Source organism: Haliotis cracherodii, unplaced genomic scaffold (assembly GCF_022045235.1).
Source record: "Haliotis cracherodii isolate W230 unplaced genomic scaffold, xgHalCrac1.p SCAF_14, whole genome shotgun sequence".
Classification (NCBI taxonomy): domain Eukaryota; kingdom Metazoa; phylum Mollusca; class Gastropoda; order Lepetellida; family Haliotidae; genus Haliotis; species Haliotis cracherodii.
Window position 1 is genome coordinate 33,552,904 of NW_027266269.1, and position 24,798 is coordinate 33,577,701.

The 24,798-nt window shown below is 44.5% G+C and overlaps 2 protein-coding genes across 2 annotated transcripts in view; both read left to right on the forward strand.

Annotated features, from left to right (window-relative positions):
- The first annotated feature begins 1,137 nt into the window (after positions 1-1,137).
- Positions 1,138-9,111, forward strand: LOC139460751 (retinaldehyde-binding protein 1-like). Its single transcript, XM_071242222.1, has 5 exons — positions 1,138-1,939; positions 4,427-4,542; positions 6,321-6,542; positions 7,371-7,481; positions 8,860-9,111. Exons 1-5 carry the CDS (start codon positions 1,168-1,170, stop codon positions 9,016-9,018), a joined length of 1,380 nt encoding a protein of 459 aa, XP_071098323.1. The 5' UTR covers positions 1,138-1,167; the 3' UTR covers positions 9,019-9,111.
- Positions 9,112-18,127: 9,016 nt separating this feature from the next.
- Positions 18,128-24,798, forward strand: part of LOC139460752 (fibroblast growth factor receptor homolog 1-like) — a 34,605-nt gene continuing 27,934 nt past the window's right edge. The window contains exons 1-3 of the mRNA XM_071242223.1: positions 18,128-18,188; positions 21,197-21,311; positions 23,090-23,238. Coding sequence (XP_071098324.1) covers positions 18,128-18,188; positions 21,197-21,311; positions 23,090-23,238 — 325 coding nt within the window. The remainder of the gene's footprint in view (positions 18,189-21,196; positions 21,312-23,089; positions 23,239-24,798) is intronic.

The following is a 24,798-nucleotide window of genomic DNA, read 5'->3' on the forward strand; positions in this document are numbered from 1 at the left end:
ATTCGTAACATTTGACTATTATTGCGTAATTTTGTCCTTTTCTTTTGTCCGAATGGCCGCCAATACTTATAAAAGGAATCTATTTTTTCCTATTAAAGAGTTCAACGAGTTAAGCCAGTGCTTGGTATACTTTGCTGTGATGAGTCAGCAATAAACTCCGAATACTGATCAACGCACTCATATTTAACCCACAACTCTGTTATGGTCATAAATCGACAGCACATGTAAGTCAAACCCTCAGCCATCACACACGACGTTGAACTCGTTTCACTGACTGCTCCGCTTAAGGTATTTTATGACACTCCAAATGGTCCTCGCGTTTCCTATCCGACTTAGGTTCCGGGTAAGATTTGTTTGTTTGTTTGTTTATTGTTTAACGCCACAATCTGCAATATTCAAGCTATATGGGTCTGTAAATAATCGAGTCTGGACCAGACAATCCAGTCATTGACATAATGGGCATCAATCCACGCAATTGGGATACGATGACATGCATCAACTAAATCAGTGAGCCTGATACCGATCCCGTTAGTCGCCTCTTACGACGAGCATAGTCGCCTTTTATGTCAAGCATGGGTTGCTGAAGACCTAGTCTAATCCGGATTTCCGGGTAAGAAAATAGCTGCCCAGCAACCCATGCTTGTCGTATGAGGTGACTAAATGGATCGGGTGGCCAGGCTCACTGACTTGGTTGATGCATGTCATCGCATCTCAATTGCGTAGATTGATGCTCATGATGTCTAGCCTCGATTATTTTCAGACCGCCGTCATATGGCGGGAATATTGATGATTGCAGCGTAGAACAACAAACTAACAGACAAACAATACTCGCTCATTCATTTTATCATCGTGAGTTCGAACCCCATATTTGATCTTATTATGCTTTTTGTTTGTAAGAACAATACCTGTGCCATGTGTTTCACTAAAGTGTTACGCTTCAAAGACCTCACTCACTCACTCACCCACTCACCCACCCATTCACTCTCACTCACTCACTCACTCACTCACTCAACCAACACCCACTCACTCACTCACTCACTCACTCACTCACCGTTCAGGCATCTATATGATGTATTCGATTAACACAAATTAACTAAATCAATAATCAAATAATTGCTGTATTTTGAACAGTGAAGGGACTCTTTGTGGGCAGAGTACCATTCGTCGATGAAAATGAGTGAACCAGACACCAGAACAAACACTACGGGACCAAACCCAAAAGAAAACAGTATTCCCGTCCCAGAGGGTACTCCAAACCCAGCAAAGCAAGAGGACGATACCATCCCAACAGAGGAAGCTTCCAATCGCAAACCGGAAGTAACCTCTAATCCCACACCGGAAGTAACCTCTAACCCCACACCGGAAGTAACCTCTAATCCAACCCCGGAAGTAACCTCAAATCCCACACCGGAAGTAACCACTCATCCATCACCGGAAGTAACCTCTAACCCTCCACCAGATGAACAACAAATAGAAGACCCAAACAATCAACCAGGTACCGAAACAACCGTCACAGAAACGACAGACCCTCGTCCTACAGATTCCTCCAATTCTGTTCCAAATGGAGAGGAGTATAATCCTATAGAGAACGGTCAACCCCTGCCCGTAGAGAATGAACCCTCACCGACGGCCCTCCAGCGTCACATCTCCGTGCCTACAAAGTCTTTGGAAGAGAAGCGAGAGTTCTACCGCGAGATCCTGTCACCGTGTGGGGAATTGTCTCAAGCCTTGAAGGAGAAGGCCGAGTTGGAACTGAATGAGACAGATTCTGTTCGAAGTGAGAAGATGCTGGAACTGAGGAAGATGCTGACGGATGAGGATGACACGGAGAAGGGGGACGCTGTGTCGGAGTACTTTGGGGGAAAGGAGGACAAATATTTAATGAGGTTCCTCCGGACGAAGAAGTTTGACGTGAAGAAGACGTATGACATGATGGAAGGTAATAAAGCTACACGCTATTTATTTTTTATTTAAGGTTCTGTTGTAAGTTTATATTTAAGTTTCTGTTATGTTTCTTATTTAACGCCGCACTCAAAAATATATCAGCTATACGACGGCGCCCAGTAAATATTCGCGCCTATCCAGTGATCGAAATTGTGAGCAACAATCCACGCCGTCCCCTTGATTTTTAAGTGAGTGAGTTCCTTGGGGTTGTGGCCATGTTGAACTCTATTTAAGTTTTATGGAGGCGTGTAAGGTTGATGTGGGAAGACTGACGAAGGTCGATGTGTAAAATCCACGAACAACACAGATGACAACACTTTAACATCTATATCCCAGCATTGGGTCAGTCACATGCAGACCAATGTTTGATAGAGTGACATAGAGTGACATAGTGAGTGAGTGAATGAATATGGTTTTACGCCGCTTTTAGCAATATTCCAGCAATATCACGTCGGGGGACAATAGAAACGGGTTTCACACATTGTACCCATGACGGGAATCGAACACGGGTCGTCGGCGTGACGAGCGAACGCTTTAACTCTAAGCTACCCGACCGCCCCATTGAGTGTAATAGATTGATATAAAGGGAAATATAATAATATGGAATAATTATGAGTGGCATTGGACCGTAAAAAATCATGCACAATTTGTATCTGTCCGGGAACACGTAAACAATGGTCGATAGTGTGATCACGTGTTTTGGGATGCCATCGAATAGTACTGCGACACTATTTCAGCTCATCTACCTCTACTATGGATAGTCTCTACCTCTACTATGGATAGTCATACCGATGTTAACCTTTGATATGTGGACTCTGTATATTGCCACCAGGTCATTGATAGCTACAATATATCCGTAATTCGCTGAACGATATTTCTCTATCAAAACGAGAAGAGAAAATGTGAAGCGCGCACGCACGAACATTCACACCAATTTGTTGTCTGGTCCAAACTCGATTAAATACAGACCGCCTTCATCAAACAATCAAATAAACATCTCCCAATATATCTACCCAAACTAGGGACAAGAAGAGAGTCGAGTCCTACCCCTATCTTCGACCCCTCCCTACCCACCACTCAACCAGTTCCGGGTTAGCGATGGGCCCCACCAACCTATGCTGGTCGTATGAGGCAAGGCATAGGTCAGTTGGTCAGAAAACGGTGACTTGGTCAGCTCGGTGGTCAAATTATCAATCACTGGAATGTCTGGTCCAGAATGTATTCTTTACAGGCCGTCGTCATATAGCTGGGATATTGTGGAGCAAACCACCCCTACACACAATCACATGATTGTCATCAGCAAGTCCACGGAGATCGGGGCATGCATATGAAACTACTATGAGGATAAGTGCGCTTCTTTCTGTTGAGGACTAACGTTGTAAACAGTACTGCAAACACACCTTGCCCGCGGGTAATACAGAACCCATTTGACCACTTGAGGTGAGGTGAGGTGAAATGGGGTTTAACGTCGCGTCCAAGATTATTGCACTTATATAGCGACGTGCATGTACGTGTGTGGCTGCTTGTACTAGTCCGGACTGATGCCGATTTATAGTGCTAGCTCACTGAGATACCATGCCGCAGTTTAACATGTATACCCCACTCAGACACAGTATACTGACTCCGAGCCGACCAGTCCTTGTTTTAGCCCCTTAATGCCGAGCGCCAGACAGGGTAACAACAAGTACCATCTTTTAATGTCTCTTGGTACGGGCGGACGACGCTCTACCACGCTCTACCACTAGACCACGGAGGTGGTTTTTGACCACTTGAACACTGATCATCGTGTACGCACGACTGCCATGGATAAGGGAACACTCAGTTTATGATATTTTATGTTTATGACACAGTAAAATGATATGCTCTCATGGGTTTCCCAGCCTTGTCTACCAAATACGCGTTGGACACAATGCACACAAACACATCATTTGATTCTGACGCGTTGAATTTGGATGCAAGCAATTTCAGAAGAGACTGACAGTAAAGCTTATTTTCCTATAATTTTCACTGTTCCCTTATTCGTTTCCAGTATAAATGTAACTGCCGACATAAAATATAAATAAAGAAGAAAAAAAGAACCTTATTTTCTCTCCGGCAGGATTAATGACGTCATTAACACATTTTAGGGATGGGTGGAATTATGTATGTAGTTCGATTCTAAAAATGGGCACGTGTGTCAATTACTGGGATCCCCGAGGACAGTGCTGAAGCCCTGTGGTTAAAGCGTTCGATCGCCTTGCCGAAGGCACGAGTTCAATTCCCAATAATGGTAAAATGTGTGAAGACCATTCTGGTGTCGTTATATTGCTGAACCGACTTAAAACCCCACTCACTCACTCACTCACTCACATCCACCCACCCACCAACCCAGTCACTCACTCACCCACCCTCCCACTCACTCACTCACTCACTCACATCCACTCACCCACCAACCCACTCACTCACTCACTCACTGTGTAATATTGATGTTTTGATTCTGCAGCGTATGTGAAGTTCAGGTCGAAATACCAGTCCATCACTGACCAGCTGACCTTCAACGGGGTGCGTCACGCCCTTGAGGAATCATTCCCCGGGGTGCTTCCGGTCAAAGACAAACAGGTAACACTCACCCACGTCGGGTGGCCTCGTGGGTAAAGCGTTCGCTGGTCACGCCGAAAACCCGGGTTCGATTCCCGAAATGGGTACAATGTGTGAAGCCCATTTCTGGTGTCCCCCGCCGTGATATTGCTGGAATATTGCTAAAAGCGGCGTAAAACCATACTCACTCACTCACTCACTCACCCACGTGGGGTGGCCTCGTGGGTAAAGCGTTCGCTGGTCACGCCGAAGGCCCGGGTCCGGGTACATGGTTACAATGTGTGAAACCCATTTCTGGTGTCCTCATTTGACATCATTTTTGTCACTGCGTCAATTTGGAAATTCCACGGGTTGATATAGCTGAAGCTTAAGTTAAGCTTCTTGGCCAAATTCCCGTGTTTTGATTTTGTGAATCCGAGTAGAAAGTCCGATTCACAAGCGTTAAGAAACAGATCAGCAAGGAGAGGAACACAATTTGTGCCAATAGGAATGCCTACGATTTGCCTACGTCTTGCCTACGTCATGCCTACATGTTACCACCACATGGTGGGGGTATAATGAGGAAGTCTTAACATTTCACATTTTGTTTTCTTTGTAAACTTCAGATGCCATTTGCTTCCATTTTAGACAATTGTCCTGAACATGGTGACAAATTTCCCATGGATCAAGGAATGAAGTATTTTCCTTAAGTTTGTCATGGGGGATAGCAGTGTACGAAGTTGAAAGATCAAATGTTTTGACATAATTGAACTTGGTTCTTTTCTGAATTGCAAAATTCAAGCAAATCCTTGGAGATTTTGAGAAGAAAGAAAGTCGTCTTTCCCAGATTCTATTGAGAATTATGGAAAATTTTTGAGACTGGGATTTGGAGGTAAATGTGCTGCAAGGTACGGCCAGGGTACGGCCAGGGTACGATCAAGGTACGGCCAGGGAACGATCAAGGTACGGCCAGGGTACGGCCAGGGTACGTCCAGGGTACGATCAGGGTACGGCCAGGGTACGATCAAGGTACGGCCAGGGTACGGCCAGGGTACGGCCAGGGTACGATCAAGGTACGGCCAGGGTACGGCATGGCTACGGCCAGGGTACGATCAGGGTACGGCCAGGGTACGATCAAGGTACGGCCAGGGTACGGCCAGGGTACGATCAAGGTACGGCCAGGGTACGTCCAGGGTACGGCATGGCTACGGCCAGGGTACGATCATGGTACGGCCAGGGTACGATCAAGGTACGGCAAGGGTACGGCAAGGGTACGATCAAGGTACGGCCAGGGTACGGCAAGGGTACGATCAAAGTACGGCCAGGGTACGGCCAGGGTACGATTATGGTTCGATCGGGTACGTTCCGTATACATACAAAATCATACCGTGCAATCATAATTTGGAGAGTCGGTCTTAGGTTTAAAATGACAGATTTCGGTATAGAGGGGAGGTTTCTCACTCGCGAGAAAAATATATGTACAGTAATATTAAATCATGTCTTAAGTTTAACAATGAAATATCAGACTTCTTCCCGAGTCACCCTGGTGTCCGTCATGGAGAAATCCATCACCCTTGCACTTTTCAATATTTCTGAATGATTTGGAATCCTATCTGTTATCAAAACAGGTGAGGTGAAATGGACCTTCCGCTCTCCAGGTGAACGCTCTATCACTAGATCACGGAGGCGGGCGGTATCAAATAAATGCAACGGTGTTACAATAGAAACCACGGCTATAACGAACTAAGTGGTCACCTTGTTTATTGTCTACAAAGTAATGTTCCTGACTACCGCTTTAGAGAACCTTCCCTCCGTTCCAGGGCCACGTGGTGATCATTTATGACACTGGGTCGTGGGACCACGACAAACTCTCTTTTGACGAGATGTTGGCGAGCTTCCTGTTCCTCCTCGAGAACCTGGTTGAGAATGAGGAGAACCAGATCCGGGGATTTGTTGTCCTGGAAACGTATGAAGATTACCACATCACCCAAGCAATGCGGATGAAAGCGTCGGACATCAAGAAGCTTGTGGATATGCTGCAGGTAGAACTTGATTGTTTGTTTGTTTGCTGAATGCCGTATTCGGCAATATTATTGCTGATGTGTTTATTTGTTGTTGTTTGTTGTTGTTGTTGTTGTTGGTGGTGGTGGTGGTGATAATTACTGGCATCTTCCCTATAACAGTCAAGCTTCCAACCTTGACGAAATTCCAGCCTCGATCGTAGCGCCACCAGTGGCTATTACGAGTTATGTCCCTACCATGTCCGTCTTATTGACCAATCAGATTCCACCTCTCATATCACCTGCATTTGCTTCAAACAAAAATTGATCTATTTTGTAATAAAAAGGGTCTTACCCCACGAAGTGCATCAAAATCACTTGAGCACCTTGATTAAACTATGAACAGATTGACCGCTACACATGTTTTGCAAATCCTGAAGTCTGTCAAAATCTGCATGTTGACCATATTGTTTACGAACCGGGTGTCTAGTTCGTTACACGATTTTGATTGGACTATGCAGAGACTCGTTAGTCCAGCCAAAATGTAACTCCGGAAGAACAGTCCAGTTTGGGAAGTGTGGAAACCGGACTATTCATAGTCAGTTGACTCTCTTGCCTCGAGAAGATGTCCACTGGTGATGTAGATCGCTGTGTCACTAATGCATGCCATGTAATTAAACATGCTGCTGTTAGAACTTGTTTTGTTTGTTCGTTTGTTCTTGAACGCCGCATTCAGGAATATTGTTGTTGTTGTTGTTGTTGAACAGCAAGGTATTACCTAACAAAGTCATATTACTGAGTAAAACCAATTAAATCTTTAACCCTCTTAGTTACAACAATTCATAAAACGAATTAACCTAATGTTTTCAGGGAGCATTCCCGGGTCGGTTCAAGGGCTTCCACGTTATACGGCAGCCATGGTACTTTAGCATGGTGATGGCACTGGCAAGACCCTTCATGAGGAACAAATTAGCGTCCAGGGTAAGTACCGGGCATCTTCCCGAGGCAAGAGAGTTAACTGACTTTAAAAGTCCAGTTTCCACTTTTATAGTCAGTTAACTCACTTGCCTCGGGAAGATGAGTGCCGGGGTACGCATCCCCAGCTACCCCCTTTTGTTTGTTTGTTTTTTGTTGTTGTTTTTTTGTTTGTTAAACGCCGCACTCAACAATATTCCATCTGTATGACGGCGGTCTGTAAACAATCGAGTCTGGACCAAACAGGCCCGTGATTGACATCATGAGCATCGGTCCACGCAATGGGGATACGATGACATGCATCAGCCAAGTCAGCGGGCCAGACCACTCGATCCCGTTAGTCGCCTCTTACGACAAGCATAGTCGCTTTTTACGGCAAAATGGGATGTAATACATGTATATATAATTTTGCAATTTTGCAATTTTGATGGAAAAATAATGACCAGGACACCCTTTCACAAGGTGACTGAAGCGCTACAACAGTCGTGAGGCTATGTTAAAGTATGGGAGTTACGATCACCTGAGCTCTACAACAGTCGTAAGTCTATGTTAAAGTATGTGGGTTACGATCACATCAGCGCTACAACAGTCGTAATCTATGTTAAAGTATGACAGTTACGATCACCCCAGCGCTACAACAGTCTTAAGTCTATGTTAAAGTATGACAGTTACGATCACCCCAGGGCTACAACAGTCGTAATCTATGTTAAAGTATGGGAGATACGATCACCTCAGCGCTACGACAGTCGTAAGTCTATGTTAAAGTATGACAGTTACGATTACCCCAGGGCTACAACAGTCGTAATCGATGTTAAATTATGGGAGATACGATCACCTCAGCGCTACAACAGTCGTAATCTATGTTAAAGTATGGGAGATACGATCACCTCAGAGCTACAACAGTCGTAAGTCTATGTTAAAGCGTGCGAGTTACGATCACGTGACTCGTCACGTGATGAATACTCGTCTGCTAGAAAACAAGATGGCGTCTGGTACGAACATTTCACGGTTCTCAGCTGAGTTACTGTAATGTAATGAGAGCGGTTTATAGACTTAAACTTCAAAGTTAATTTCGGAATAACCAAACGAATGATTTCTCTTGACGAGGTAAATATGGGAAAACAAGGACCCGAGGACCCGACCCCTTAGGCGGTCTGACCGGACCCCCTGAGCTGACCAGTCCTAGTTTTAGCCTCTGGATGTCGAGCGCCAGGCAGGGTAACCACAAGTACCATCTTTTAACGTCTATTGGTTTGACGCGGCCGGGGATCGACCTCGGAGGCGGTCCAATTCTATAGCCACGCTAGCACATAGGGTCCTTGTATTCGCATTTTAATCTGGGCAAGGGTAATTACTTGTTCAATGATAACTCTTTTCACTTCAGATTTTCGTTCACGGTAACAATTTGAAGAAGCTGTATGAATGGATCAGCCCCGAGCACCTGCCGGAGAAGTACGGAGGTATCGGGGAAGACTACGACCCTCAGCCGCTGATTGACGAACTCCGGGACAGCCTTCTACAGAGGGGAGCTCAGACACTGTAACGACAGGTAGACAGTGTAACGACAGCTAGACTCTGTAACGACAGGTAGACGGTGTAACGACAGGTAGACAGTGTAACGACAGCTAGACAGTGTAACAACAGCTAGACGCTGTAACGACAGTTAGACGCTGTGACGACAGCTAGACAGTGTAACGACAGCTAGACAGTGTAACGATAGGTAGACAGTGTAACGACAGCTAGACGGTGTAACGACAGCTAGACGCTGTAACGATAGGTAGATGGTGTAACGACAGGTAGACGGTGTAACGAGAGCTAGACAGTGTAACGACAGGTAGACAGTGTAACGACAGCTAGACAGTGTAACGACAGGTAGACAGTGTAACAACAGCTAGACGCTGTAACGACAGTTAGACGCTGTGACGACAGCTAGACAGTGTAACGACAGCTAGACAGTGTAACGACAGTTAGACGCTGTGACGACAGCTAGACAGTGTAACAACAGCTAGACAGTGTAACAACAGCTAGACGCTGTAACGACAGTTAGACGCTGTGACGACAGCTAGACAGTGTAACGACAGCTAGACAGTGTAACGACAGGTAGACAGTGTAACGACAGCTAGATAGTGTAACGACAGCTAGACGCTGTAACGATAGGTAGATGGTGTAACGACAGGTAGACGGTGTAACGAGAGCTAGACAGTGTAACGACAGGTAGACAGTGTAACGACAGCTAGACAGTGTAACGACAGGTAGACAGTGTAACAACATCTAGACAGTGTAACAACAGGTAGACAGTGTAACGACAGGTAGACAGTGTAACGCCAGGTAGACAGCGTAACGACAGCTAGACAGTGTAACGACAGGTAGACAGTGTAACGATAGGTAGACGGTGTAACGACAGCTAGACAGTGTAACGACAGGTAGACGGTGTAACGATAGCTAGACGCTGTGACGACAGCTAGACAGTGTAACGACAGCTAGACAGTGTAACGACAGGTAGACAGTGTAACGACAGCTAGATAGTGTAACGACAGCTAGACGCTGTAACGATAGGTAGACAGTGTAACGACAGCTAGACGGTGTAACGATAGGTAGACAGTGTAACGACAGCTAGACAGTGTAACAACAGGTAGACAGTGTAACGACAGGTAGACATTGTAACGACAGCTAGACAATGTAACAACAGGGAGACAGTGTAACGACAGGTAGACAGTGTAACGACAGCTAGACAGTGTAACGACAGGTAGACAGTGTAACGACAGCTAGACAGTGTAACGACAGGTAGACAGTGTAACAACAGCTAGACTGTAAAACGACAGGTAGACGGTGTAACGACAGCTAGACAGTGTAACGACAGGTAGACAGTGTAACGACAGCTAGACAGTGTAACGACAGGTAGACAGTGTAACAACAGCTAGACAGTGTAACGACAGCTAGACAGTGTAACAACAGCTAGACAGTGTAACAACAGCTAGACACTGTAACGACAGCTAGACAGTGTAACGACAGGTAGACAGTGTAACGACAGCTAGACAGGGTAACGACAGCTAGACAGTGTAACAACAGCTAGACAGTGTAACAACAGCTAGACAGTGTAACAACAGCTAGACAGTGTAACGACAGCTAGACAGTGTAACGACAGGTAGACACTGTAACAACAGCTAGACAGTGTAACAACAGCTAGACAGTGTAACGACTGATGGACATAGTGAATACTTTTCGCGAGTGGACTTGTCGAAGCTCTTCCTGTTTCCTGTTCGGAAACACCAAAATCCGACTTTTTTTAACTGTCAACACTGATGGCGATGATAAGTTTGTGACGCCATCACGTCATGGGTTCTTGGACAAGAAACAAAATGTGCGAATGTCGCGCAACAGATGGTGCAATAAACACATTGGGTGAGGGGTTGGGTCGAGTGAAGCGGTCGCAACATCAAACTGATACAGAGACCGCCTGGCCGTAAAATTGCCGTTTGTATTATTTATTTCATTGAAATACCACAAAAAGATGGGAATGTAAACAATCGAGTCTGGACCAAACAGGCCAGTGATTGACATCATGAGCATCGGTCCACGCAATGGGGATACGATGACATGCATCAGCCAAGTCAGCGAGCCAGACCACTCGATCCCGTTTGTCGCCTTTTACGACAAGCATAGTCGGTGCAATAAACACATTGGGTGAGGGATTGGGTCAAGTGAAGCGGTCGCAACATCAAACTGATACAGAGACCGCCTGGCCGTAAAATTGCCGTTTGTATTATTTATTTATTTTATTTGAAATACCACAAAAAAGATGGGAATGTAAACAATCGAGTCTGGACCAAACAGGCCAGTGATTGACATCATGAGCATCAAAGACCGCCTGGCCGTAAAATTGCCGTTTGTATTATTTATTTCAAACAATCGAGTCTGGACCAAACAGGCCAGTGATTGACATCATGAGCATCAAAGACCGCCTGGCCGTAAAATTGCCGTTTGTATTATTTATTTCATTGAAATACCACAAAAAAGATGGGAATGTTTGACAGAAAAAACCCCAGTAACCATTTCATTGTTTTAATGAGATTAAACCGAATGTGATTAAAACCGAATGAAAACAATGTTTATCTGTGATCAAGAAATAGGCTTAGTCGTCAAAGGCAATAGAATTAGCTGTTGAGAGTTGTGTCCCTTACTTGTACCAGGATCCGACTATGCTTCTTGTCTGGCAGCTCTATACCAGTGATCGAGCGTTTCATTAAATCGCTAAAGAACATCCGTCACGTTGAGCTTTCCGTCCACATTAAGCCGACACGCCATGATAAAACTGAAATATTGATCAACACGATGTTTAACAAACGTGTTTTCTATTACCTCGGTCGGAAGACCTATATTAATAGCAGTGATTATCTCTTATCTGTGTTCAGTCTGTTTGCTGTACCCTGTAATGGAACAAGATGGAAACATGAACCTCAACTCAACATGTTGATTACCGAGGTGATGTTAGTGAGTGAGTGAGTGAGTATGGTTTTACGCCGCTTTGAATAATCCAGCAATATCACGTCGGGGACACCAGAAATGGGTTTCACATTGTACCCATGTCGGGAACCGAAGAGGTAATGATAAATATTGCTAAAATGAAATGTAAATAATGAAACTGAATATATATTCAGAAATTCACAAAATAATTACACGACAAATTGTTCTACATGTTTCAGCCTTATCTTCAGGGAGACAAGGAACTTTTCATATGCGATATGTACACCTGTGTGCACCACTTTATGTATATATAGGAATAAATAGTATTCACAATAATCTCTCTCTATATATCTTTTTTTTCGCTGATAAAACGATAAAACATACTATAAATGGGATTGATATTGATTACGATTCCGTCATGGAGAGACCGCCTCCGTGGTCTAGTGGTAGAGCGTCCGCCCGGAGAGCGGAAGGTCCAGGGTTCGATCCCCGGTCGCGTCATACCAAAAGACGTTAAAAGATGGACTTGTCTGCTCGGAGTCAGTATAATGTGAATGAGTGGGGTATTCATGTTAAACTGTACCATGGTATCTCAGTGGGTAGTGGCTAGCACTATGAATCGGCATCAGTCCGGACTAGTACAAGCAGCAACACAAACACACACGCGTACATGCACGTCGCTATATAAGTGCAATAATCTTGGACGCGACGTTAAACCCCATTTCACCTCACCCCGTCATGGAGAAAGCATCAGAACAGATTTGATTGATAGTTTCCTGCTTGAACCATGTAATGGTCATCTTCCCGAGGCAAGAGAGTTAACTGACTTTAAAAGTCCAGTTTCCACCCTTGCCGAACTAGGCTGGAATTCCTGGGCTCGATCGTAGCGCCACCAGTGGCTATTACGAGTTTTGTCCTTTCTATGCCTCTCCTATTGACCAATCAGATTCAACCTCTCGTATCACTTTCATTTGCTTCAAACAAAACGGTGGCGCCCAGTCAAGGCGATCTGATTGATAACCAAGATCTATATTGTGATAATACGAGTCTTACATCGCGAAGTGCATCAAATCACGTGAGCACCTTGATTAAAAAAATGAAAAGATTTAGAAAATATATGTTGCCAACGAGTTAGCGGTGCACATGCTTTGCAAATCCTGCAGTCGACCGAAATCTGCATGACACTTTACGAACCGGATTTCGATTTCGGGGCGCGATTTTGATTGGACTATGCATAGACTCGTTAGTCCAGCCAAAATGTAACTCCATAATACCAGCCTAGTTCGGCAAGGGAGGAAACTGGACTTTTATAAGTCAGTTAACTCACTTGCCTCGGGAAGATGTGTAATGGTTGATATATAATTTCTCTGTAATTTTGCAGAATGACCTACCTACAATGTTCATTTCCACAAAATGCACTTTCAGAGAATTAATTCCTGGTTCGGAATCAGCTGTAACAACAATGGTGTGATAATCACTATGGTTTAACGAATACCAATCATTCATGACATATGCAAATTATATGTCTATTTCATGCCATGCTCTACTTGAACTTACTCTGATCATGACAATACAATAACGGGGAGCCGGGTACTCACATCTTGTCTCTGAAATTAACATATTATACGGAAAAAGACAGTTGTTGAATCATAGTTATAAAATATTATAAAAAGGAGCCAAGAGACTTTCTTTATTTTCAGAAACTGCAGTAATCTAGACTTGCTAAATATCATAGACTTGAATGTACTGTATTGGATATATTAGTTTCAGGATCTGTATAACAGACTAGGAGCATCCAATTATAGGATTATATTTGTTTCCGGTTTTGTCTTTCCTTGTTTACAATGGCAACCGTTGTCACTATGAAACACGCCGTCTGAGCCTATGGCCACCCTCTAATCACTGATGATTGGTGGTACAGATTTGTCAACTACGTCACAACCTTGGCAAACTCTCTGTTGCTATGGTTTCAAATGTCACGTGTTCAAACCAATGTCCACCTAGATAAGGTCAACACTTTTCGGGATAAGGTGAAATGGGTGACGTTGCTTTATGATAATTGCGCTTAAATAGCCATGTGTGTGTGTGTCTGTCTGTGTGTGTCTGTCTGTCTGTGTGTGTGTGTCTGTCTGTGTGTATGACTGTGTGTGTCTGTGTGTGTGTCTGTCTGTCTGTGTGCGTGTGTGTGTCTGTGTGTGTGTGTGTGTCTGTCTGTCTGTCTCTGTGTGTGTGTCTGTCTCTCTGTGTGTCTGTCTGTGTGTTTCTGTGTGTCTGTCTGTCTGTCTGTCTCTCTGTGTGTCTGTCTCTGTCTATGTGTGTGTCTGTGTGTGTGTGTCTGTGTCTATGTCTGTGTCTATGTGGGTGTCTGTGTCTGTGTGTGTGTCTGTGTCTGTGTGGCTGCTTGTATTTATCAAGACGTATGTCAGTTTTACAATGCCATCCCACTGAGATACCGCAACCAGAGACCATATAATAGATCTATCAGATGGTCTCTGCCGCACCGTAACATGCATACCCCAGTCACCGCAACCAGAGACCATATAATAGATCTATCACATGGTCTCTGCCGCAACGTAGCATGCATACCCCAGTCACCGCAACCAGAGACCATATAATAGATCTATCATATGGTCTCTGCCGCAACGTAACATGCATACCCCAGTCACCGCAACCAGAGACCATATAATAGTTCTATCATATGGTCTCTGCCGCAACGTAACATGCATACCCCAGTCACCGCAACCAGAGACCATATAATAGATCTATCACATGGTCTCTGTCGCACCGTAACATGCATACCCCAGTCACCGCAACCAGAGACCATATAATAGATCTATCAGATGGTCTCTGCCGCACTGTAACATGCATACCCCAGTCACCGCAACCAGAGACCATATAATAGATCTATCAGATGGTCTCTGCCGCACCGTAACATGCATACCCCAGTCACCGCAACCAGAGACCATATAATAGATCTATCATATGGTCTCTGCCGCACCGTAACATGCATACCCCAGTCACCGCAACCGGAGACCATATGATAGATCTATCATATGGTCTCTGCCGCAACGTAACATGCGTACCCTACTCACACACAGTATACTAACTCCGAACTAACCAGTCCTTGTTTTAGCACCTTAATGCCGTGCGCCAGACAGGGTAACAACAGGTGCCATCTTTTAACGTCTTTTTGTATGACGCGGCCGGGGATCGAAGGCAACTCTATCCACCAGACCACGGAGGCGGTCAAATTCTATAGCCACGCTAGCATGGAAGTTTGACATTTTGCAGCTCCAAGCTGATGATTGGTTTAACCAGATCACTGTAGTCATCCCGGGATAGTCACCACGAGCACTGTTTGACAAATAAATAGCTAAGCCTGTGATTACGTGAGTTGTTTCAGGTGTGCGGGTTCTGTGGAAAAGCATCGTGATGTTGACTAATGTTGTTTGCTGTGCTCTTCACGACCACGCTGACATCAGTCGACAATGGCATGATCCTCGGAACGAAAGGCCACAACAGTATTTATCATGTTTCTGGGCCTAATTTTCCACCCGTCCCCCCTACCCGTGAACATCCGAGGTAGAATTGGTCTTCAGCAACCCATGCTTGCGCTGAAAGGCGACTGTGTTTGTCGTAAGAGGCGACTAACGGTATCGGGTGGTCAGGCTCGCTGACTTGGTTGATGCAACGGCTGGAACAATGCTGAGTGATTTCTTAAACAACAAACAAACATTTTCCACCCTCGCGTCGAATTTTTTTTTATTTCCCGGAGTTTTAACCAAAGACATTTCAACTGTTTTACCAGAAATGAAAGTACAAATTCCACACGACGAACGATGAATGTAGTGTGTATGCAGGTTGTATAGGGTGAAGTTGATGCAGGTATTAAAACACCGTTTGGGCATCAATCTACTGATCATGTATGTATTGCTGCGAAAAAATGTATTTTAATACATATAAAAACAGTATTTTTCCACCAGCGTTCGTGTTAGTGTATTATGCAAACAGGAAACCCGCACCAAACCAAGGACCAGAAACATGGTACTTTTTTTGGCCTCGGGTTCTGTTGATGACAAATGCCATTCTGGCGTGGTGAGCCATCTATCTTAATCCTTTCCAACATCGATGACGATTGAATGTTATTGGTTATTGTGAAAAGTTTCGTTGCATTCTATGTGTGATGGTCGTCCCGTCGTACACGACAGCAGTATAGAGACAACAGAAGGTGATATAGTCCAGTCGTGGTAAGTAACCTTTGTAGTAGGAAGTGGATGGCATCCTTGTCTTGTCGGCTTGCTGGAGTCATCCCACAGATGGCGTCTTCTTTGACGGGGTTAGCATCTTTGGTCATGTGGACAAGGTGTTTGATTTCGGATCAAACTGGTCTTGGTTCGAGTCTCTTCATTTGGCTTGTAAATTATCTGAATTCTTTCTCCTTGTCTTCGCCATAGCTATAACTCATGATAACCAGTGTCTCTTTGAATCTTTTGACAAATTATCTTCATTATATTTGTATAAAACAATAAAGCTATCAAATGAATATGAAAATGATTTAAGTGTTGTGAATATTGCTGCATTTAGGTTTACTCTCTCACAGTTTCGCACGTCGAGCAGTGATCTTATGGTTTCACAGGGTAGAAAGTTAGGTATTCCAAAATGTGAAAGACTTTGTCCATTTTGTATCATTCCAAATGTAGAAACAGAATACCATTTTTGTTTAGTTTGTCCGTTTTATGACGATCTTAGAAGAAACTTTCTGCCAAGCTGTTATTATACATCTCCATCAGAGCATAAATTTTATTATTTTATTTACCACCAGTAATGCTTTCACAATTAATAATCTTCCCAAGTTTACATTCTTTGCTCTTAAAATGAGGAGCAAGCAGTTGTCCATTATATAAACTACTAATTCTACCACCATATGTATATGGTCTCAGATACCCTTGTACTGATTAGTATTGATATTACTACATGCACTTGTGGCGCAACATGTTTGAATGCTTGAATATATATTGTAAAATGGGCCTGTGGCCTGATTTACTGAAATAAACCACTACTACCACTACTCATGCCCAAGGGGTAAGGTGACACACAATAAGCCAAGTCTTGCACCTTCTGTCGAGATCCGTGAACATCTGGGATTGAACAGATCTTCAGCAACCCATGCTTGCCGTAAAAGGCGACTATGCTTGTCGAAAGAGGCGACAAACGGTATAGGGTGGTCAGGTTCGCTGACTGGGTTGATGCATGTCATCGTATCCCAATTGCGTGGATCGATGCTCATGATGTCAATCACTGGATTGTCTGGTTCAGACTCGATAATTTACAGACCGCCGTCATATAGCTAGAATATCGCTGAGTGCGGTGTTAAACAGCCAACCAACCAACCAAATCATACCCGTGCTCGTTTCACCAAAGTGGTAAAAGACCCGCATCACTTCGGGAATTCCATCCACATAAAGCTGACACGCCGTGATATTACTGTAATATTGTTCAATGCGGCGTAAAACCATACTCTCTTATTTGCATTCGCGAGGATTCCAGAGTAGAATTGGCCTAGAGCAACCTTTGCTGGTCGTAAGAGGAGGCCAAATTGATTGGGTGGTCAGACTCGGTGACATGCTTGTGTGTCAATCACCAGATTGTCTGGTCCAGACTCGATAATTTACAGACCGCCGTCTTATAGCTTGAATATTGCTTCGTGCAACGTTGAACAACAAATAAATAAATTATAGATTCTGAGCATTGAAATCGGTTCAAAGATTCTGATAATGGATACCCGTTTATAGATTCCGAGTATTGAAGCTGGTGTATAGATTCCGAGTATTGAAGCCGGTTTATAGATTCCGAGCATTGAAGCCGGTTTATAGATTCCGAGCTTTGAAGCCGATTTATACTTTCAGAGCATTTTAGCCGGTTTATAGATTCCGAGCATTGAAGCCGGTTTATAGATTCCGGGCACTGAAGCCAGTTTATAGATTCCGAACATTGAAGCCGGTTTATAGATTCCGAAAATTGAAGCCAGTTTATAGATTCCGAACATTGAAGCCAGTTTATAGATTCCGTGGATTGATATATTATTGCAGCACTTCCAACATTCTAAAAAAATCCACCCGAATCCGATGCAGTGACCGGGGTTTGTGAAGTTACTGTCACTCTGTTGCATTTGTGCCAAGCAGACAACGATGCAGACGCTGCTGTTGCTGTGCGTCGTTGCTGTGTCGAGCGGACAACTTGAGGGACAAGGTGAGACCAAAATCAATGTTTGTTTGAATCTCAATACTGTTGGAATGAGTGAGTATGTTTTACGCCGCTTTTAGCAATATTCCAGAAATATCACGGCGGGGACACCAGAAATGGGCTTCACACATTGTACCCATGTCGGGTATCGAACCTGGGTCTTCCGCGTGACGAGCGAACGCTTTAACCACTGGGCTACCCGACCGCCCCTCAATACTATTAGAAAATGACATAGGTAAATGTTTGCCCTCAACACTGAGGTTATCTACAGCAGCAAAACCACTTATTTTTCTGACAAAACAAAGAGCCTAAATTTATATTTTTTTCAAACATCTTGCAACAATATATAGTTCATGACATATATTTTGTTCAACAGTGTGAAGCATAATATTTTTGCAAGAATTTTCTGGAACAATTTGTTTCTTGATACGTTTGTTGTTTATTCATTTGGTGCTTAACGCCGCTCTAAGTAATAGTCCAAATTCATGACGGCTATAATAATCGGGTCTGTACCAGACAACCTAGTGGTCGATATTGTGAGCAACGTTGACACACAATCAACCAAGTCACCGCGCCTGGCCACCCGATCTATACTGAGTCAAATTAAAAACTTCACATTTTAAAAAGTAATCCCATATATGATATGCAACGGACAAATGTATCAGAGTAGGTATTTTTTATTCATTAATGTCCAAGGAAGGATTTTAAATAACGGTGGTAACCCTAAATTTGTTCCAAGCACCTACGGTATTCGGTAATAACATCAACAGTTTAAATCATAAATCCCAAGCACGAGAATCTGATGGCACACAAGTTCCATAGCGTGTATGGCCACCATGTGCGTTGACAACTGCCACACAACGCCTCTGCATGGACCTTGTGATGCTTGTGAACACATGATTGGGAAGACAACGCCATTGTTGCTGCAAAATGGTGCCAAGATCTTGCAAATTCTGTTGTTGGTTCTGGAGAGTGCCCAGACTTATGCCAAGAGCATCCCAGACGTGTTCGATGGGATTGAGGTCGGGAGACCTTGACGGCCAGTCCATGACGTTGACTCCCGCATTCTGAAGGAAATTCCTTGTCAAAATTGCTGTGTGGGGTCTGGCATTGTCGCGTTGAAAGATCAAACCGGGTCCATGTGCTGCCATAAAAGGCAGAAGTTCTGGTGCCAGTACCTGGTCGCGCTAAGCAGCAGCGTTGAGGTTGCCACGCATGACAAGAAGCCTGGAACGTGCATTGCCACAGAAAGCACCCCACACCATGACACTTCCGCCTCGAAATCTGTCAACTTCCAGTACACAACACTGGGCGTAACGTTCATGACGGCGCCTCCACACCCTCGCCCTACCATCAGCAAATCGAAGATTAAATGAGGATTCATCACTGAACACGACTTGATTCCAATTCCTCTGAGTCCATCGTAAGTGTCGCTGTGCCCACAATTGACGTTGACGTCTGTGTAATTGAGTCAGAGTCGGCCCGCAGTGTGGCCGTCGTGCTTGAAGGTGAGCAGTTCTCAGACGGTTTCGAACAGTTTGCGCACTCGGTCTACCCCTAAACAGTTCATTTCTGGTTGATGTAGCCGTCAAAAATCGGTTACAGAGGTGACGTAAGACAATCTGACGATCATCTGCATGTGACGTCACACGTGGTCGACCTGGCCGAGGGCGATCAGCGGTGGTACCCGTTTGCTGTAGACGCGTCTGTAAATCATAAACAGTCCGTCGACTCAACCCATCGTCCTTGGGACTTCAGCTACGGTCGTTCCCGTCTGCAACATGCCGATGGCACGTTCACGTTGCATATTTGAAAGGCTTGGCATGACAAATGATTTTTGTTTTCTTGTGTTTTTCTTTTTTTGTTAATGACTGCTAACAAGTATGGCTGAAAACACGTGCGGTATTATGGCCACGTGACCAGTTGCACGTGAAAAAACACTTTTTCCACTATAGTGCTGTGCACATGATTTTGATCGATTCACCTGCACAAAAACGGGTGTTATCTGAAGACAATACGTGGCCATTACTGTTTAAATACACAATAAGGGCCCACAATGATAACTGGTCAAAATGTTAAAATTTTAGGATTGTGAAGTTTTTAATTTGGTTCAGTATATTAGCTCGCCCGTTACAACCATTTTTTTCGTCTTGAAAAAAATGTTGATTTTATTAATAATAAGTATCAGGAATCACTGTTGAATTACGCTTCGCAGTCATTGTTTTACATTAGTAGTAAAGATAAACAGCACTGAAATGGTGAGGCCATTGAAGAAAATCATCACTCGGGAAATTAACATAAATAGAAAATAAAAATGAATGTTTTCGGGTTTTATTGAGTATTCGATGTTGGGATTACAGCCAATACAAAGTACATGATGACATTATGAGAACACGAATAACATCAATGAAAAATTGCAGTGTTGGGAAGTATGGTTTTAGTCAATCACATCCTCCCCTGTCACGTGCAGTGGGGACACGAGTGGCCCAGGCGCCGCAATTTGTCGTGCTGAGTTGGGCACGCCACAAACCTGACCCGTGAAGATCCGGGATAGAATAGGTCTTCAGCAACCCATGCTTGCCGTAAAATGCGACTATGCTTGTCGTAAGAGGCGACTAACGGGATCAGGTGGTCAGGCTCGCTGACTTAGTTGATGCATATCATCGATCCCAATTGCGTGGATTGATACTTATGATATCAATCACTGGCTTGTCTGGTCCAGACTCCATTATTTACAGACCGCCGTCATATAGCTGGAACATCGCTGAGTGCGGTGTTAAACAGCAAACCAACCAACCAAATCATACCCGTTCTCGTTTCACCAAAGTGGTAAAAGACCTGCATCACTTCGGGAATTCCATCCACATAAAGCTGACACGCTGTGATATTACTGGAATGCTGATCAAAGTGGAGTTAAACCAACTCACTCACTCACTCTATAACATCTAATAAAGGTGAGCTTCTGGACCTGATATTCTGGTTTCTCACATTACATCTCTCTTCTCTATCCCAAGGTAAGGCCCCGCCATCTTTCGTTAATCCAGACCCTGCTATTGGTCCAACGCAGGTGTTTTACTCTGGTGACGGGGCCCAAGTCACCTGCGAAGCGAACGGAAACCCAAGCCCTATGTGAGTAGCCCACCGGAGAGAGTTATGTTTATTATAGTGTCCCATGTTATATACACTTCATACTAAAACACGTAGACAAACAATAAAATATAACACTTGATACAAAATCATATACAGTGGACTACGGTTATAACGAACACGCTTATAACGAACTAACGGATATAACGAACTGACATTTTAGTCCCGATTATATGCTGTAGTTATGCTGTATATATGCTTATAACGAATAAAGGTTATAACGAACTAAAATAAGTAGTCCCTTTGAGTTCGTTATAACCGTAGTTTACTGTATAGAAAGTCATACATCAGAATAAGATAAATTAATACATTTTACTTCACTGTGTTTAATGGGTTAACGGAAATTCGTTACAACACACACACACACACACACACACACACACACACACACACACACACACACACACACAGGGCTATTTAAGCGCAATTATTACTGTGCCAACACAATGCCAACAAACAACATGTGACCAACAACTAGTCAGATCACCCGCCAATGAGTGTATTTGGCCCAAACACTATCATCGTTATCGTCTATGAGGATTAAGTCCGATTGCACCAGCAACGTCATCCCTGTAGCGCGCACCTGTTATCGTGCCCCTTGTAGAACATGGAGATTTGTTCCTCCAGTGATACTGATCCCACCCTAAATCATGATTCAGCCCCCTCCATAGCTGTTATGTTCGGCTACGTTGGAATCCTGAAGTCTAGACAGTGTCTCGATTCATCAGTGAAAAGTGCTGGAGCCTTGTCCTGGTCTGTCCAATTGGTGTGATCTTCAGCCCAATCCAATTATGCCACTCATTTCTGAGTGTGGTGGCAGTCACGAACTGATGACGTCTTGCTGCGAACAGCGGAAACCTGTTTTCCCGCTGTGTGGGGGAAAGCTGTCGACCATCTGCATGTCGCGGGGTAGATGATCCAAACGTCTGGTATCGATTCCATGCCCTGCTGATCACACTTTGGCCAAAGACGTCGTTCACTAAAGACGTTTGCAACGTGACCTTGTGTTGACCTAGTTTCAAGCATGCCTATTCATCTGCCTAACTGACATCACACGCAGCAATATTCCATATGTATGACGGCGGTCTGTAAATAATCGCGTCTGGACCAGACAATCTGGTGATTGACACACAAGCATGTCACCGAGTCTGACCACCCAATCAATTTGGCCTCCTCTTACGACCAGCAAAGGTTGCTCTAGGCCAATTCTACTCTGGAATCCTCGCGAATGCAAATAAGAGAGTATGGTTTTACGCCGCATTGAGCAATATTACAGCAGTATCGGGGCGGGGGACACCAGAAAAGGGGGCAATCGAACCCGGGTCTTCGGCGACTGACTGAATGACTGTAATGTCAGTGTGGAACTAAATAAATCTTGGCGTTATATACAAGAAATATCAATATCATTAACACGTAGTACTTGAGCGCACGGATGGCCCAGTCGCCTAAGGCGCAACAAGTCGCTGTGCACAGTTGTGCCCCTTGGGTAGGCCAGAAAATTATGATTGTGGGATCGAATCCCGTTTGGCCCCGATTATGTTTCTCGGTTTGTCAGCACCATACCCGTGCTCGTGGGTTTCACCGAAGTGGTAAATGTCTATGACCTTCATCACGTCGGGCTTTCCCCCCACAATAATCTTACACGCCGTAATAAGACTGGAATACTGTTCAAAGTATCGTATTTCCCAACTCACTCACGTAGCATTGCTTTCTAGGGTAAAGTTAAGCCAGATGAGAACTACACTAAACATTGCTTTTAGGGTAAAGTTGAGCCAGATGAGAACTACACTCAACCTGACCACGACCAACCAGGGAGTTTTCCAGAACGTCGCTGAGGGCACTTATCAGTGCGTGGCTGAGAACCAGTATGGCACAGCTAGAAGTGACAACATCCATGTCAGGCATGTTTGTGAGTATCACGAAGTGAGTGATTGGTGCAGTTATACTCGTCAAAAAAGAAACACAAAGCCAGATTTGTGTGAGGTAGGAAAATGCATTTATACGAAGAACCGTTCAAGGTATTGAACCAAACTGTTGTGGAGAGAACACTTGGTGACTGTAGTCATCTTAGTTATCGGTACATAGGGAAAATCCAAGGTGAAGGTCAGCTAATAACGCGTATGTCCCCCGTTGGAAAAGAAAGAGGCCTGACATCTCCTGCCCATGGAAGAGACGAGTATGCGAATCACATCCTGGGGAATGGTAGCCCACTCGGCCGACAACGCAAAAACCCACTGCTGCAACGTCTGGGGTTGTGGTTGACATCGGCGTAGCCGTCTATCCAAATCATCCCAAATCGGGTTCAAATCCAGGGATCTGAAGGGCCAGGGGAGAACATCAACGTTGTTGTTGTGTAGACAGGTTCTTGTGATCCGTGCTGTATGCAGTCGAGCGTTGTCCTTCTTGAATACACCGTTGGCTGCAATTGGGAGGACGTGTGGTAGGAGAATTTCGTTGATGTATCGTTGAGCCGTAAGATTGTCCTGGATATGGGCCAATCCTGGCCTGCCATGCTGAGAGATAGCCGCCCACATTATAACGCTACCCCCACCAAACCTGTCCACTTCCTGTACGCAGTTTCCGGCGTAACGTTCTCCCCGACGTCTGTAGACCCGTGCTCTTCCATCCCTTCGACGGAGAAATCTTTATTCTTCGCTGAAACAGAAATCACTCCATCGCAGTTGAGGCATACTCCTTTTTTGACGCAGTCGTTATTGACGATGTTGTCGACTCAATATGACGCGTCAAACAGGACCTCTTGCTCGTAGACATGCTGCTCTGAAACGGATTCGTACGGTCTGGTCGGAGATTCTGCGCAGTCCGGCAATTTGGGATGCGGTTGAGGTGGCTGTGGTCGTCCTTTCACGTAGGTGGCGCAGTCGGGTGTAGCGATCTTTGGTGGGGGTGGTTACTCTTGGTCGTCCAGACCTCGACCGATCACGTGTTAATCCATGCTGTTGAAACCGATCCCATAGCCTTGTGATGGTGCTGGGAGCTACATTGAAAACCATGGCAACAGTTGTTCGGGATTCCCCGGCCTATGACGTTGTTTCTTTGCACTTCTGTTAATCTTGGCATGTTGTTGATCTGTCACTGTTCGATTGACGCAGATGCCAGGCAATGAAAAACCCTGCACTTTAATACCGTTCATAGTGCTGCTGCACGTGCAGTACGTGCAGCTCCATGGCCGTTTTGTTAATGCACTGGGTGCAAGTAGTTTGCTTGTCCTTGTTGTGATCTTTTTAATCCGGGAAATTTGTCACTGACACTAAAATCACATTAAACTACTTCATTTTGCACCTTTTGGTCCGCTAATTTTGCTTTTATGGCCCAAAAATATCCGTTTTGCATTTCTTTTTTGAAGAGTATATATTCAAGATGTTTTGATTGTTTATTTGTTGTTTAACGCCGCTCTCAGCAATACTGAAGCTATATGACGGTGGTCTGTAAACAATCGAATATGGACCAG

Excerpts from the sequence above, each read along its gene's own strand:
- LOC139460751 (XM_071242222.1), top strand. The coding sequence starts at position 1,168 with ATGAAAATGAGTGAACCAGACACCAGAACAAACACTACGGGACCAAAC. Across the intron at positions 6,543-7,370 it reads AGCTTGTGGATATGCTGCAG|GGAGCATTCCCGGGTCGGTT; the intron begins GTAGAACTTGAT and ends TAATGTTTTCAG. Across the intron at positions 7,482-8,859 it reads GGAACAAATTAGCGTCCAGG|ATTTTCGTTCACGGTAACAA; the intron begins GTAAGTACCGGG and ends TTTTCACTTCAG.